We start from the raw sequence: 15,403 nt of genomic DNA, 5'->3' as shown, positions 1-15,403 counted from the left end.
TAGAATGAGTGCAATGTATTTTTTTTATATTTGCTGTTGTTGTGCCAAAGTGCACAGGTTTACACTTTCATGTGAGTGTAGTCTTTAGCCTCGTGTCCGTCTCCCTGAGTGTGTGGACACCGAATGGCAGAGCTCCCTTCTGTTTATCTGCTATTATACATTACATAACACAGATTATACAAACACACGCTCTCCTTCTCAACCAGACCTCCATCTCTTTCTATTCTCCATTGGTCACATCATCGTCCTCTTAAAAGCACCACTCCCCCCCCCCCCTTTCTTTCTCTCCACCTCAGTCTCTTTTTCTTCTTCTCTCTCTTTGTAAAAAGCCTCGCCGTAATCCCTTCCCATTTTCCCTGCTTCTCCCTTTTCTTGCTCCTTAACCCTTCCTCATTTTACAAGCGATATTTCTCAAATGGCTTATTCAAATTGAAACCTTCCTTTTTCGCCGAGATAAGAAGACCGGTGAGTCCGAGGCGCGCCGCGAGGAGAGCTGAAAATTCGACAGCCTGCCTCGCTCGCTCCCCGTCACTCTCCTGTTGTTCCTCTCTCTGTTGTTCTCCCCGTGGTTTGTGTGTTTCCTCTCTAGGTATCACCATATCCCCCTGTTGTGCTCGCCTACTTAATTATTTAAGCCGTAATGCCACAACAAATTTACAAGCATTAGTGGACATCCATAATCACCTTGTGCTTTAATATTTTAGCAGTGAGAACAACAGTAAATTATAATTAACTACAGCATTAATATGGCAAGAACTTAGTATTAGGTAAACAGATATTCATAGCCACAGCACCGTGAAAGGATAAGTCCCTAGAAATAAGAGCAAGGGAGAAATATAATTTCTATTTAACGGACCTCCTTAAAACCTCCATTTTCTCTTTCTCTTTCTTCTTATTCCTTTCCATCTTCCTGTAGTGCGGGTGTCGGGCGGACGGGCTGCTTCATCGTGATCGATGCCATGCTCGAGCGCATCAAGCACGAGAAGACGGTGGACATCTACGGCCACGTGACGCTGATGCGGTCTCAGCGGAACTACATGGTGCAGACGGAGGACCAGTACAGCTTCATTCACGATGCACTGCTGGAGGCGGTGGCCTGCGGCAACACCGAGGTGGCTGCCCGGAGCCTCTACTCCTACATCCAGAAGCTGGCGCAGGTGGAGAGCGGCGAGCACGTCACCGGCATGGAGCTGGAGTTCAAGGTACAGGACATGCAGTCAATTTTGGGGGGTTCTTCCGTTTTGCATTGTCACAAGGACTGACATCAACCAGTGGACACCCAGTAGAGCACACACCTCCACCAAGGCCCACCAGTCCCTTTAAGTTCAATCAAGCAGCAGCAAATAACACACATTCACAGATGTCAGTGCCCTTAACATGCCCGGTGTTTTCATCAAGGTCAATGAATTATTCTCTGGGAAATAAATTCAATCAAAAATCCTTTATCTGCTTTTTTCCACTTTGGATCCACTTCAAAATGTAATTAAATCTTTCAAGGCCCATGCTCCGAGTTATGTGAAAAACTAAATTCACCTAGTTTTTATGTAATTCTCTTGACAAACTAACAAACCAACCAGCGAACAGACACATGTGAGGAGACCTTGGCGGAGCTAATTAAAACAGCTCAAAAACTGTGACCGGCAGCATTCAGATCAGATCAGAAATCGTAGACATATTAGATCAACGTTTCACTTTTTAGAATGAGTCATTGAGAGTTTGGTCACCTTGACTTGAGCTATAAACCTTTTTAAATCCTTTTAATTCTTCCCAGATGTAATTTTGGGTGCCATTCAAATGTCTTTGCTCTTCTCTTCATTATTAATTTCAATGAGGGTAATTTGTGCGATGGAGTATTCGATTTTTGAATTTTTTATCAGCATTTATTTTCGTTTTTAGATTTGAACAAAACTAATAAATCAGTCAATATTGACCATCAACTGTGTTTCGGGCAAGAAACTGTAAAACCGAATGAGAAGAGACTGGGGAAGACACAAAATGGATGATAATGGGCGGTGGTTGGGGAAACTGGTAGACTAATGTTTCAGCTAAGTGAGGAGGCAGTTCACAGAAAATCCTGACACCTCAGACAAACTGAATTTGTATTAAGGAGCGAGGCAGGTGGGGGCATCTCTCTCAGCTGGCTGCTGATACAGACGTAACGGAAACACTGAACAAACACAATGTAGAGTTCCGCATTTTCAGATAAAGACACTTCTCTGGAAGATGTAATACCTTTCAGCCCCAGGTAAGTAGAATATAGATTAAACCTGCCATCTATAGCTGGCAGCTATTTGTCAGTCTCTGTATTCGCTGCCGAGGTAATGGAATCTAACATGGACTCAAAAAGCAAATCCCCTTTATTTTCAACCCTGGCTTCAATATTTAATTCACTCAGATACACGCTATTTTGAATCAGTGTTTTTTTTTTTTTGAGGATCTAGAGAATGGAAACATTGAAACCCTTCACTGCCTGGGCGCTATGTTGTTTTGGGGGAATTTGGAAAGTGCCAAATGTAAGAAAGTGGGTTTAATCCAGCATGAATCAGGCAAAGGGCTTCTGGCTGAAAGCAGCAGGGACCTGAGTCGAAGTTTGAGAAAAACAAGAGGGTTTATGTTTTCTAAGAGAAATTCATGACAAAGCAGAAGGGGAGGATACACGAGCAGCCGCTGTGTTTACATGCATCTCCATTAAAGATCTCAAGATTCATCAAGTTATAAACTCACCTCAGCTTCAGCCGCTTCGCTATCTGCTGACCTTGAAGCGCACACACGCTGCCTCTCGAATCATCCGTCATCTTCCCGTCGTCATTCATCAATGTACCCCCCCGCTGAGTAACAATAACAGTGCTGGGGGTTCTCAAGCTTTATTCTTTTTTTTCCTCCTCACCGGGGCACAATGGTGATGGGAATCTCCATCGCCATCCGTAACTGGGATAGTGCTGAGCCGGCATCGGGAGTCAAAGAGGAATTAATAACGTCCACGCGCTGCAGTCAGGATAGCGAGGAGAGGTGTCGGTGAAGAGGGGCGGCGGGGGGGGGGGCGAAGTAATTAATACTTGATGATGACAAATGTAGGTGGATGGCAGGGCAAGCAGAGGGAGGAATGTTTGGCTAATGAACAAAGGGACGACTGTATGCTGCCTTGGCACAAAGGAGGTGATTGGACAGAATGCAGCGTCACAGGGACGGGGGTGAGGTTTTGTCCTCCTCAGGCCGGAGCCAGCGGTGTGCCGAGTTGTGCTGTGACTGGTGGTTCAGCGGGGCAGATTGAAGCTCGTTGTGAAGCTGTCAGACTTCCTGGCATGTGCACCGCTAGCAAGAATATTAAGAGAAAGATTTATGTGCAGAAGACATTTGTTCACAGAAGCACAAACTCCCCTGAAGCACAAAAGGCAATGATCACAACACAAACAACAAAAAGAGAGGACTAGGATTCATGGAATAAGAGGAAAGGAATGAATTGGAGAGTCATGTTTCAGGAGCCCAATGTAAAGAAGGATTACAAGTCAGTTTTAGTTAGAAACGAGAAGTTTAAAAGGCATTGTATTGAATTGTAGGCACATAGAATACACAATTTATACAGTCAAACATTATGTAACACACACGATGTACTGAGAAGATAATGTTTTCTTGGGAAACTATTAATAATGAAGTGCTGTTACATGTTGATGAAGGATGTATATTTAATCATATATTAATTATTAATCACAATTTGTTAATCAGGGTTGTAGTCAGATCATATTAAGGTCAAATTAACACATCCTCGGTCTTGTGTGTGTTTCTTGTCCCTGGGCAACTCTTTATGAAAAGCCCTTGTTTCTGACTATGGCATCAACACAATGATCCTCATTGTGGTGTTGACACTAATGTATGTAATGAATCTCTAAGCTTAACAAATATACTGTGCTATAAATGAGAAGGAACTGGCAACCGACCAGAGATACCCCAGGTGCCTCTCTGCCCCGTCGGACGACAGGTTGCCAGGTTTGGCTCTGGTCCCTGCACCCACTGTGGGGTTTGGTTTGGTGTAGCTGAAGGGGCCTCTTTAGCGCTGCCAGTCCACCTCAGATGGTTCCAGGTGCCTTTGTGAAACACAGATCAAAGCGAGGACAAGAGCAAGGGATGAAGTGAAGGGAGAGTGAGGAAGAGGAAGAGGAAGAGGAAGGGCTTGACTGAAGCGGGGGTTTTTCGGACATGGACCTTCTGAAAATGTCCAGAGCACTGGGTTCAGACTTCCCGAGTTTTCGTTGCACACGTGATGAACGCAGCCGTAGATTGTCAGAGTCGGACGTTTACACATACAAGTTCTGCTGTGGAGAGTTTAGTGTTATTGTTTACATCACATCAACACCGGAACCGGCCACTTCGTCAAAAGCTCTCGAAACAATCTCAAATATGACACCTCAGAAATGGCATCAACACGCTCACTCGCTTACTGGTCCCTCGTTCTCACCTGGGCTCACTCGGACATAACAAACATTTCTACCATAGTGGGATGGAGAGAGAAGGAGTGGAGGTTAGCCTAAAGGGAAAAGGGAAAGTTGGCAAGTAAGACCATGTTTACACACAGAGGGCAAAGGAGAGACACTTCCACTTTGTGGTGTTTTGACAACCACGGAAAGACGAGAAGTTCAGGAAACAGAATCTGCAGCTCGTCTCTCGTCGCTTACGATGCATCACGCTTCTCTCTGCCTGAAAGGGCCCTACATAATCTGACTGGGTTGTTTTCCATTTGGAGGCAAGCACTAACAAGCAACTATACACTCCCACACACACACACACACACACACACACACACACACACACTCACACACACAAAGTCTTTGTTGAGACACTGAAGCCAGTTGTAAGACTTGCTGACCCACAATCTCCCACTGAGGTCCTTATGACGATGATGATGTAGCGGTACAGCCTTTCGTTTTGATTATGATGCTGTGTGCGTGTGTGTGTGTGTGTGTGCATGTGTGTGTTTGTCTTTTTGAACATCTCTGTGTGAGACTCTGCTTTATGCGCACACACTACACTGCCATTATCAAAGGCACTGGTGACCCAGTTCTAGGCGAGTTTTCTGTTTGGTACAGTCTTGATCCAGAAGCTTGTTAGTCTCTGTGTGTCTGTGTGTGTGTGTGTGTGTGTGTGTGTGTGTGTGTGTGTGTGTGTGTGTGTGTGTGGCATATTTGCCGTCATTGCTTGTGACCCTGCAGGACCCCACAAGTTGCGGGAGGGGAGAAAGTTTCTGAGTCGCTTCCTGATGAATATGTTCTTGATAAACAATGTCCCTTTGAAGTTGTGCCATCATCGGGAAAGCTGGGTGAAAGATCAGATTAGATTGGGTGTGCTTTATTACTTTCCGTCATTGATATTCTCCTCTCTTTATCCGCCCTGCACCTGTCCTTCCCTCCCCATCTCTCCTCCTTTTATCGTCCTCTCCTGCTCCCCCGTCCTCTCTTCTCTTTTCATGCCTCCTCTTCTCTACTTGTAACTACCGTGGCTTTTGCCAATTCATTCCCTGTCGCCCTCACCCACTGTTCTCTCTTTTCATTTTCTTGTCGTCCTCCTCCTCCATACCATTCATTTCACACCTTCTGTGTTTGGCCTCGTGTCTGTCCTTGCACTCCATTCCTTCTTTTGCTGTCATCCGCTCATCCACTCTGTGTTTCTGTGTCCCCAGCGTTTGGCCAACTCCAAAGCCCACACGTCGCGCTTCATCAGTGCCAACCTCCCCTGCAACAAATTCAAGAATCGGCTGGTCAACATCATGCCCTACGAGACCACACGCGTCTGCCTGCAGCCAATCAGAGGCCTGGAAGGATCCGACTACATCAATTCCAGTTTCATTGATGGATACAGGTAGGAGGAGGGAAATTTGCTAATCAATTTTGTTAAACTTTTTGTTATTAGTGCGTTCACACAGTATTACATGGTGAAAAGACAAGAAAGTTAATTTTCTTAGCCAATCACTGAACACTATAGTAGTTAAGGTTAGAAAGAAAGTTAAACAGGTTTTATCATAACCTTTAGAGAAGGTGCTATGAGTGAGGGATATGGAAAGTAAATGTCAACAATTTCTTGATCTTCATATAATCAGTAAAAAGAATTGCTTCAAGATGTACGATATCAGCTAAATAGTTCCAGTGTTTAACTTGGTGGTTACTGTATTTGCAGGCAACAGAAAGCCTACATCGCCACACAGGGCCCTCTGGCCGAGACTACAGAAGACTTCTGGAGAATGCTCTGGGAGAACAACTCTACCATCGTAGTCATGTTGACCAAACTGAGAGAGATGGGACGGGTACGACTCCGACACACGTGCATTAGCGCTCAGTTGATTCATGTTATTTCTTGATATGTATCAAAGGACCAAAAGCTGGAATGAAATAAGTGAGTAAATTGATAGGACCTTGATTTCAGCTGTTCTAATCTCTCCTTCTGCTCAAACAGGAAAAGTGTCACCAATATTGGCCTGCTGAGCGCTCTGCCAGGTACCAGTACTTCGTAGTGGATCCCATGGCCGAGTACAACATGCCCCAGTACATCCTACGAGAGTTCAAGGTCACAGACGCCAGGGTAAGACATACTGACTATCATGTAGAAGACTGAGAGGCAATGAAGAACCACGTTATTCTGCCATTTACACAATCGCACCAACAACCGGACCTTCAGAGGGGAAGGTGGAGAGATGAAGCAGGTTCAGTGAAAGTAGCTCACATAAATAAGATAATCTGAAGTAGATCATATTTTTTTATTCATAAGATCCGAACATAGATCTCAGATTGTAGTTCACTTCTATAATTAAATGGGTTTCCACTCAAAACAAGATATCATGGCAATTTGATGTTGAGAGTTACTTCATTCAGATAGTTTCTGTTTAAAACCACACACACACACACACACTTATAGAAATGTGTACTTATACACAATCAGACACACTATCCACTGTGTGGAAATTGGACGTAAATGTGGCGACGCCTGCGAGTTAGTTCTGGCAGGCAACTCGAGCTGCACTGCGCCAATCACGTGACATACATCATGTGACATACATCATGTGATATACCTCAATCTCCACAACCATCTATAATACACACCCACCTTATCAGGTGGTCTATTTAACCAGAGAGACATTTCCCATCAACCCCTCTTGCTCGCACTGCTGCTGCAGTATGGCTACCTGTTGCTTCAGTCCCTCCACCACCCCAGCATCCACCTGTAGGCTCCAACGGGGGGTTACAAGTATTTGCTCATCACTCCCATCATTTCTGTGTAATCATATGGGGGAGTGATTAAGTTGGAGCCTAGACGCCAAACACTAAATCTGTTGTAATAAATATATTACATGATCAAACGTGAGTTGTCTGACAGAAATGCTGTTTAAGCTGGTCTACAGTGATCCAAAACTTACGCAAACCACACACGTGCACACACACTTACATAACCCTGTGAAGCGTGTGCAAAATACCTATCTGAAACTGCTCAAACACACACACACTCAAAAATGCCCACTTTCTGCTTCATCTCCATGCTGATTTACTCTTCTCAGCACAAATATACACACCCATGCTCACAGAGACACACGCTCAGTGTTTGTGCATTTCTATATATTTTCTGCGTAACACACAGGGATAAAGACACACAAATACAACAAACGCTTGTGTACGTTTGTTCAAAGGCCCCATGAATACACACGTGCATGGGTCATGACCATCACGTGGATTCTTAACAGGGACTGAATCATCAAAGTGAATGATGGCAGTAGAGTTGACGAAACGATATTAAACCATTCACATGAAATGAAAAGGTTGTGTGTTTGATGTGTGCATATACACACGTATACACAACTGTATGTGAATGCATGTGTACAGATTTCTAGGTTTTTAACCCCATTTTACTGGTTGTGTATGCACGTTGCAGTGTGTGTGTGTGTGTGTGTAAGCTGGTTTTAACCCCACGTATCATACATTAGACGCATGTAGACGTGTTTGTGAGTGTGCGTGTGTATGTGTGTGCACGTCGCATGCCTCTGAACAGTAATAGCACACACTCCACGCCTCAGCACTCACATCTAGAGAGCCAGTCACGTATTTAATCACACAATTTGACACGCAGCGTGGGCCCTCAGGTTGTGTGTTAAATTCTCCTCCTCTCTTTTTCCTTTTTTCCCCACCTCTCTTTCTTTGGCGTGCCTGGTTTATTGTGTTGTTGTCTTTGCCCCTTTTTCATTTTTAATCCCCCTGCTGAGGCACAATGTTTTTTTGCGACGGAAAACAAAGGCGGCGGAAGAAAGAAAAACATGCAACGCGTCATAAAACAGCTGAGGAGACATGACGTGTTGCACAATAAGAGCCGGCACCTGCAGCATGCAAATCACTGAGTTTGTCGAGTAAAATAAAAAAGGGCCAAAAAAAGGCAGTGATGTGGAAACGTAGCCACAGATAAGACGGCGGCGCTATGCATTCGTCCACACAGGAGATCAGGTTCAGAGCTCCAGGATTCAATAGACAGATTATCTATATAATATTTACTCTACATTCAGCCTTCAGTCACCATCTGAGTTGAGCCTGCTAGCAGCGGAGAGGGGGGGGGGGGGGGGTGCTTAGCTCATGGCAAAAACCAGCGTGGATGAATGAATGAGGACGCAGCGCAGCCCACATGCCAAACCAACCATCATCCATGATACATGCACACCCCGGGGTGCTTGTTTACACCAACGCATTGACTGCTGCTCGGCTCGGGATAATAATGCTGATGTCATGTTTGGCACAGAAGGGGAGAATGCCGTAGGAAGTCCATTTTTTTGTTTTAAGAGGTCGTTTTATAGACGTTTTACCCTTTTTTCTTTTTTTTTTATGGTCACCGCCAAATTAATAGAGCGCTGGCCTTTGGTTTAGTTAGCACCGATGATCCGATGTGTGAGGTCTGCAGCTGAAACAGCCGGTTAGGAGAGCAGTCAGTAATCATCAGCCGCATAATGAAATCTGAAGAATCTATATCGACATCGAACATAAAACACCTCCTGACCTGGACACTATCGGGAACAGTGAGACCCTCACACAACCAGGCATCCTGAGGTTGCAGCTGTTTATAAACTCTGCCTGACCCGGTTCAGACTCGGTATCAACATGCTCCCTGAGTGATCCTGTCACAACCGCTCAGAGGCAACCGAATGTTTCCCGAACGCGTGGTGAGATCCAATCACTCAAATCATGATGCTGCCGTGTGAACGCTAATCCGTCCCGGGCCACACGGGAGGGACCATCAGCTGATGTGCTGTGTCTGACCTGCTAGAGTTTAAATGTATTGTTATTCCTCTCTCTGTGTCCATATGGTGATTTGTCTGTAGCCTCTGATGCAACACCGACGCATGATGATTCATACTTTCCTGAAATCGGTCAAATCCTTGTGCGTAGTTCGTCCGGTCCCTCCTGACGCTGCTCGCTCTCTTTCTGTCTCTATCGGTGTGTCTCGCCCACATCAACACACACACACACACATCGTCATCGCACACATCTGTAAACTGAAAACAGCATCATTTGTTTTTTGCGTAGACAAAACGACAAACGAGATTACGTGCACACAGTGAGATCTGATCGTAAGTGGTCGCATGGGACACATTCGGGACACTGTCCACTTGTGATGGGATCTCTCAGGACAAATGTCAATACCAAGTCTGAGCTGGGCCACTGTCTGTCCATCAGTTTACTGGCTCTGTCCGTATTCATTTCTTCTCTTCCATCATTATCGAGCTACTTGCTACTCACATGTTCCTCTGCAACTTGAGTGTTGATTGAATTGTGCCTGTGAAGAAACGGGAAGAGAGGGTGTGAGGATGACACAACATGTCTGATCTGAAGTCTGCCGGACGCAGTGATGTGACGGTGAACCGGAGCAATGAAAACCTGTTTGGTGTAATTACCACAGCTTGTCTCCAAATGCAGAAATGTCCCTCGCTGCTGAGGAATGTGTCGTCTCCGAGACAACTTGTACAAACGTTGTTCCCAAGGACACGAGTATCGACTGTGTGTTCTCAGTCTCCCTCAAACTGAAGCAGATCACTTCTCCTGGTGTGGTGCCGCCCGATTGTCAAAATGTAAATCGCACGTTTTTTTGTGTTTGCATTGGAGGCAAGTTCACTTATCTCACCACTTAAAGCTCCCGCCCTCTAGAACAAGATTATAAGGATCGATACAACATTAAATTCCTACTGACATTTTGTGTAGCAGGCATGTCTGTGTGTGAGTATGTCCCATCCCACCTCCTGCTCCGCCGGTCCTCCGTCCTCGCCGGCTCTGCTCATCCATCAGGTCGCTCTATCGATCCCATCTCCGGATTATCCTATTCAACATGGTGTCTGGGAGAAGACGCTTGTCATGGCAGATACACTATTGATTAGCTTTGAGTAGGACCTACTCATGCCACACAAAAAAAATGACAGGGGAGAATATAAAGACAATTGGGTTGGGGGGGGGGGGTAGAGAAAAGTACACACTGTCCCTCTGTGGTGTTTGTCGCTGAGCAGGAAAAGCGCTCGTGGATAAAGTTTCATTGTAAAAGACGAATTTCTAATTGTGTATTACCTCAAAGATCTTTAAATTTGTGTTGCTTATTTTGCAGTATATAACACACCTTTTCTTGTGTTGTCATGGTCAAGGTCACCGTGGCCTCACAAAACATGTTTGTGGCTTCTTGAACATATCTCAAGTTTGCCTTTAAGGATTGTCTTTCAGTGGTCAAAGGTCACGGTAAAATATATGTTTGCATACACACGCAGGGTAACGGAGTTCCTTATCCAGCAGCATTCGACTGTGTCCTGGCTTCTTTGTGTGCTGTACAATCTCCATCATCTGTTCTCACCGTCCTTCCTCTGTGTTTGCAGGACGGCCAGTCCAGGACAGTAAGGCAGTTCCAGTTTACCGATTGGCCAGAGCAAGGCGTCCCCAAATCCGGGGAGGGCTTCATTGATTTCATTGGCCAGGTTCATAAAACAAAGGAGCAGTTTGGACAGGATGGACCAATCTCTGTCCACTGCAGGTGAGTCCTCTCAATGTCATGTGTCGCATGATTATTCAAGGTTCCAGATGCGCTTTCTTCTTTTAAATTGGTAGCGTGATAAACACTTTGTTGAAAAGAGGAACGTGATTTGCTGCCTCACCAGGAAACGCAGCTTGTTTCACCTCGAGCTGCAAACCGAGGACACACTTTCTACCTGGAGAGAGATAGAAGGCCTTAGGTATCAACACGAGGCTAAATCATTCCTTAAGGTGCTTTTTGTTTTGCAGCACAGCACCTCCTGTGGTGCATCTCCAACAGCATCATCAGATATGATCCCTCCTCTCCTCGTTGCCTCCGCAGTTCTCTGCCCCTGCACCTCCACAGGCTCCTCTCCTCCATAATTGATAAAGCTGAGATGGGGCTTGGCATTTGCAAAGAGGAGGCGCACGAACTGATCCGGCCATTCTCTTTTGGTTTTTATGATGGCTCTGTGATGCATTTTGATCACCTCGGGTGTAGCTTCCAAGGTAACCTTCATCATTAACTCCACATGCTGGAGGTAGAAACTGATATTTGCAAGTGGGAGACACCAAGACCTCCCATTATTCTTTAATCACTGACAGATCAAGAGCGGGATCCATTAGAAGGAGTTGTTACCTTTTGTAGCCAGACAATGCACCATTTGTATGGTCCTGTTTTTGTCTGCACTGCAAGACGAAGAAAGAATAGAAGAAATGTTTTAAAGTTTATTTTACAAATGATATTTACCTATATGTGAGTTGTATGGTTTGAGAGAAAAGCTCTCAGGACACCTCGTGCTCCTCGTGTCAGTGTTTACAAACACTGTGAACACAGAATCATTTCCTTACCACCTCACAAACATGCTTTACGTCTGTAAAAAAGGAGGTGTCACTTCTTTTTTACCCCATTTCTGTCGCACAGGCGCCATGACATCATCAAACATAACATCACCTCCCCTGTATTAAAAAGCAATGATGTCACCGGCCATCAAATGGCCCTCTGGGAGTTTTAAGATGTGTCAGGGAAGCTCTAATAAGACTGAGTTATTCCTCCTTTCTATGGGGCCATTACCGGAGGGGAGCCGTCTTAAAGTCAAAGGACTGGTTATTGCAGGAGGAATTGCTCGTCTCTCTCCTGGCATCACCAGACCAATTGGCATTTGCGAACGGGTCTGGAACTCGGTTCATTATCGATTCCAGAGGGGCAACTTCAATGGTTGCAAACCAAAATAACTTTGTCTGGAGCTGCATACATCGAGGATCAAACAGAGCGATGGGACGTGTGACGCATCGACAAATGCTTGTGCACTTGTTTCTTTGTCTTTACGAGAGAATATACCACCCAGCACATTGTGGTGATATTCAAGAGACACCCCCCCCCCCCTCCCACTCATCAGCAGGAACCATCCTGGTTGTCAGTCAAAATGCTTTTAGATAAATGGTCTGGATTGGCTCGACCTCTCTCAAGATGGATGGTCTGGTTTCCAGGATAATATAGGAAAAGGCCCAGAGCCAAGAAATCAAATAACCTTCATTCAGCACAAGTGAACTTTTTTGGAGTTCTACCTTAATTGTCGTTGTGTTAACACAGAACTCTTTCAGGTTCAAGTGTTTTTAGGATTCTTCAATTGGTATCTAAGTTGTTTTTTGGAAGTTTTTTATCACATGATTTTGTCCCGAGTCAGTTCCGCTCTCTCTCTCGAAGCAGATATCAAACCACCTCCTGCTCCTCCTCATCCTCCTCCTCTTCCTCCCACCATCCTCCCCCCATCCTCCTTCAGGCTTTGTCGTCTCCGAGTTGAGAGCTTATGTCTCCCTTTTCTCTTGCTCCATCGTCTTCTGTCACCGGCCTCTCCCGTCTGTCATCCATCTGTCTATTTCTTAATCCTATCTCTCTCTCGTTCCCTCCCTGTCGCTCTCTCTGCCTTCCCAGCTATTCATCCATTCATCCTCCCAGCCCTCCTTTCTTCCACTCCCGACCTCTTTTCTTCCCCCTTGCTTCTCCCTCTCCACCTCAGCCACTATCTAATAGACCCACATGCTTTTTGTCATTAATTGCCTGATTACTTCCTGTGAAAGGGGACACCAAATCCTCTCAGTCGGCAGCGGCCCGGCAAGCCTGCAGACTTGGAGAGTCTATCTTCCTGGAGAGAGAGAGTCAGAGAAAGAGAGAGGGAGGAGGAGGAGAAAGAAAGAGAGAGAGAGAGAGAGAGGGGGGAGCTGTGAGGGAGTTTAAGTGACAAGCTGTGACCGACTCTCAGGAAGAGGCTTTGGGTGGGCTGAGAGATATTGCTGCGTGCGGGGAGCGGGTAGCGGGTGGTTGCATGAGGGTGTATGTGTGTCGGGGTTGGTTGTACTGTATGTTCGGCACGATAAGACTCAGTTAGATATCATTTTAATTTATTATCAAATCATATAAGTCATCTATTGTCCCATGTCAGGCTTCTGTGTTCTTTCCTACACACACAAACACACACAAACCCACACACACACACAGAGAGCAGCCATCACTTCCACTCCTCTTTCAACCGCACAGCATCAGAGGGATGGAAGAAGCCCAAATAAATCTGTTGTCATATCAATTATTGTTCCATTGGTGAAGTGGAAATCATTTCACAGCAAAGCAGCTTAGAGAGGCAGCTCTCAAGTATTTCAGGATCAGAGTTAAGACTCAGTCTGTATTTCTGGAAAGCGGCAGTGGCAGCAGGCTGAGTTTTTTTTTTATTTTCTCTTCCCTTACACATGGGAGGAGGAGGGGGGGGGGGGCTCAATGAGACAAAATGTTTGCTCAGTTGTTTGTGTGCACGATGCGTCTGTCCGTCCTTGAGGGATTGCCTTGTGTTAGACCAGAATACGGGCGCTCAGTAAAAAGTGGAATCACAGAGTCGCATCCCGGCCATTGTTGCGTCGGCCTTCGACAGGATCTTTGGCTTTCAACGACCACAGAGCTGCCATTGTGCAAGGTTTTTATGACAAAGTCCAGACTCCAATTTTTCAATTCTTTCTAACTCTAATGTACACCATTGGACGACAAAGTGTTGAATCGTCCCTGTGTCAGAGCAACGTGATCTATTTCCTTATTCATTGATTTTCTGATCATGTGTTTGCAGTGCTGGCGTGGGCCGGACCGGAGTCTTCATCACCCTCAGCATCGTGCTGGAGAGAATGCGCTACGAAGGCGTGGTCGATATCTTCCAGACAGTGAAGATGCTCCGGACACAGAGGCCGGCCATGGTCCAGACTGAGGTCAGAGGTCACACAGACACAAACAGGGCTCTCAGCGGACGCACATCTCTACGCAAAGGCTGATTTGCCAATTTGCCATATTGCATATTGAGATCAGACACATAGACCATGTAGAGAGAAAACATTTAAAGCAAGCTACGTATCCATTCTCTGATGTAGATGAAGTACATGAAGAATATTTGTCAATGTAAAGTAACTGAATAAATATATAATACATAAATATTTATTTTTGATTCAAAACATCCGAATCATTATCATTTATATATTACAAAAAATATATAATATAACCAACTAACACACAAACTAATGCACAGCGTAGTTAACCATCTCTCACATCTTAATTATTAGTTTTTTATAGTTGTCACCTGTTGAGACTTATTCCTGATGTGTTATTTTGTCTGTTTCCCCCCACCCCCCACAGGATGAGTACCAATTCTGCTACCACGCAGCTCTGGAGTACTTAGGAAGCTTTGATCACTATGCAACGTAAAAAGCCATCTCTCCCACCCCCCCACCCCAGAATCCTGTCGCCCCCCCCACCCCACCCCACAACAGTCCCCTGAGCCATAGAAACTTTGAAATTAAATGACGACCTGCAGACCGCAGCCGGTTCAGACACGCCAAACAGGAATCCCATTGTAGATGACGCCCAACCATTCGATTTTAAATTCCAACCCGATTTAACAGACTCTTCTCGAGGAAGCGAGGAAACACTTGCCCATCATCAAGAGAGGAGGATCCTCGTCAGGAGAGGAGAACGGACCCTGTGGCTCAAGCTGGTGGGGCGGGAATCGATCAAAGTGTCAGACTGCTTACCTTACCTCAAGTGTTTCAATGGGGAGGACATTGTAAACATTCGTGGACTTTTTCTCTTCTCAAAAATATCTCCGTGATACAACGGCAACAAGCTACAGGTGTTGAGGGAGAAGGCGACAGCGAAAATCAGTGCGAGGCAGATGGATGTAGCCGAGACGGGGGGGGCTTTCTTGTTTTTTTTTAAATATGACTGGGTGTGAAAGGGGTTCCAAGTATTTCTATCAACACATGTTGCGAGTGGTGTCCAGAGAAATGACCAAAATCCAGGTTTGCCCGTGTGAACACGAATGTTTCTCCCCCCCGAACTCTGGTCACACAAACAAGATGGAACGAAA

The 15,403-nt window shown here is 45.5% G+C and overlaps 1 protein-coding gene across 1 annotated transcript in view; it reads left to right on the top strand.

The window, feature by feature from the left end:
- ptprsa (protein tyrosine phosphatase receptor type Sa) overlaps positions 1-14,762 on the top strand; it is a 105,590-nt gene extending 90,828 nt beyond the window's left edge. The window contains exons 26-32 of the mRNA XM_053430764.1: positions 917-1,202; positions 5,672-5,850; positions 6,166-6,292; positions 6,442-6,567; positions 10,871-11,025; positions 14,117-14,252; positions 14,674-14,762. Coding sequence (XP_053286739.1) covers positions 917-1,202; positions 5,672-5,850; positions 6,166-6,292; positions 6,442-6,567; positions 10,871-11,025; positions 14,117-14,252; positions 14,674-14,742 — 1,078 coding nt within the window. The 3' untranslated portion in view covers positions 14,743-14,762. The remainder of the gene's footprint in view (positions 1-916; positions 1,203-5,671; positions 5,851-6,165; positions 6,293-6,441; positions 6,568-10,870; positions 11,026-14,116; positions 14,253-14,673) is intronic.
- Positions 14,763-15,403: the final 641 nt, after the last annotated feature.

The sequence above is a fragment of the Pleuronectes platessa genome, chromosome 9 (assembly GCF_947347685.1).
Source record: "Pleuronectes platessa chromosome 9, fPlePla1.1, whole genome shotgun sequence".
NCBI classification, from domain to species: domain Eukaryota; kingdom Metazoa; phylum Chordata; class Actinopteri; order Pleuronectiformes; family Pleuronectidae; genus Pleuronectes; species Pleuronectes platessa.
This window is presented reverse-complemented; position numbering and strand designations above follow the sequence as displayed.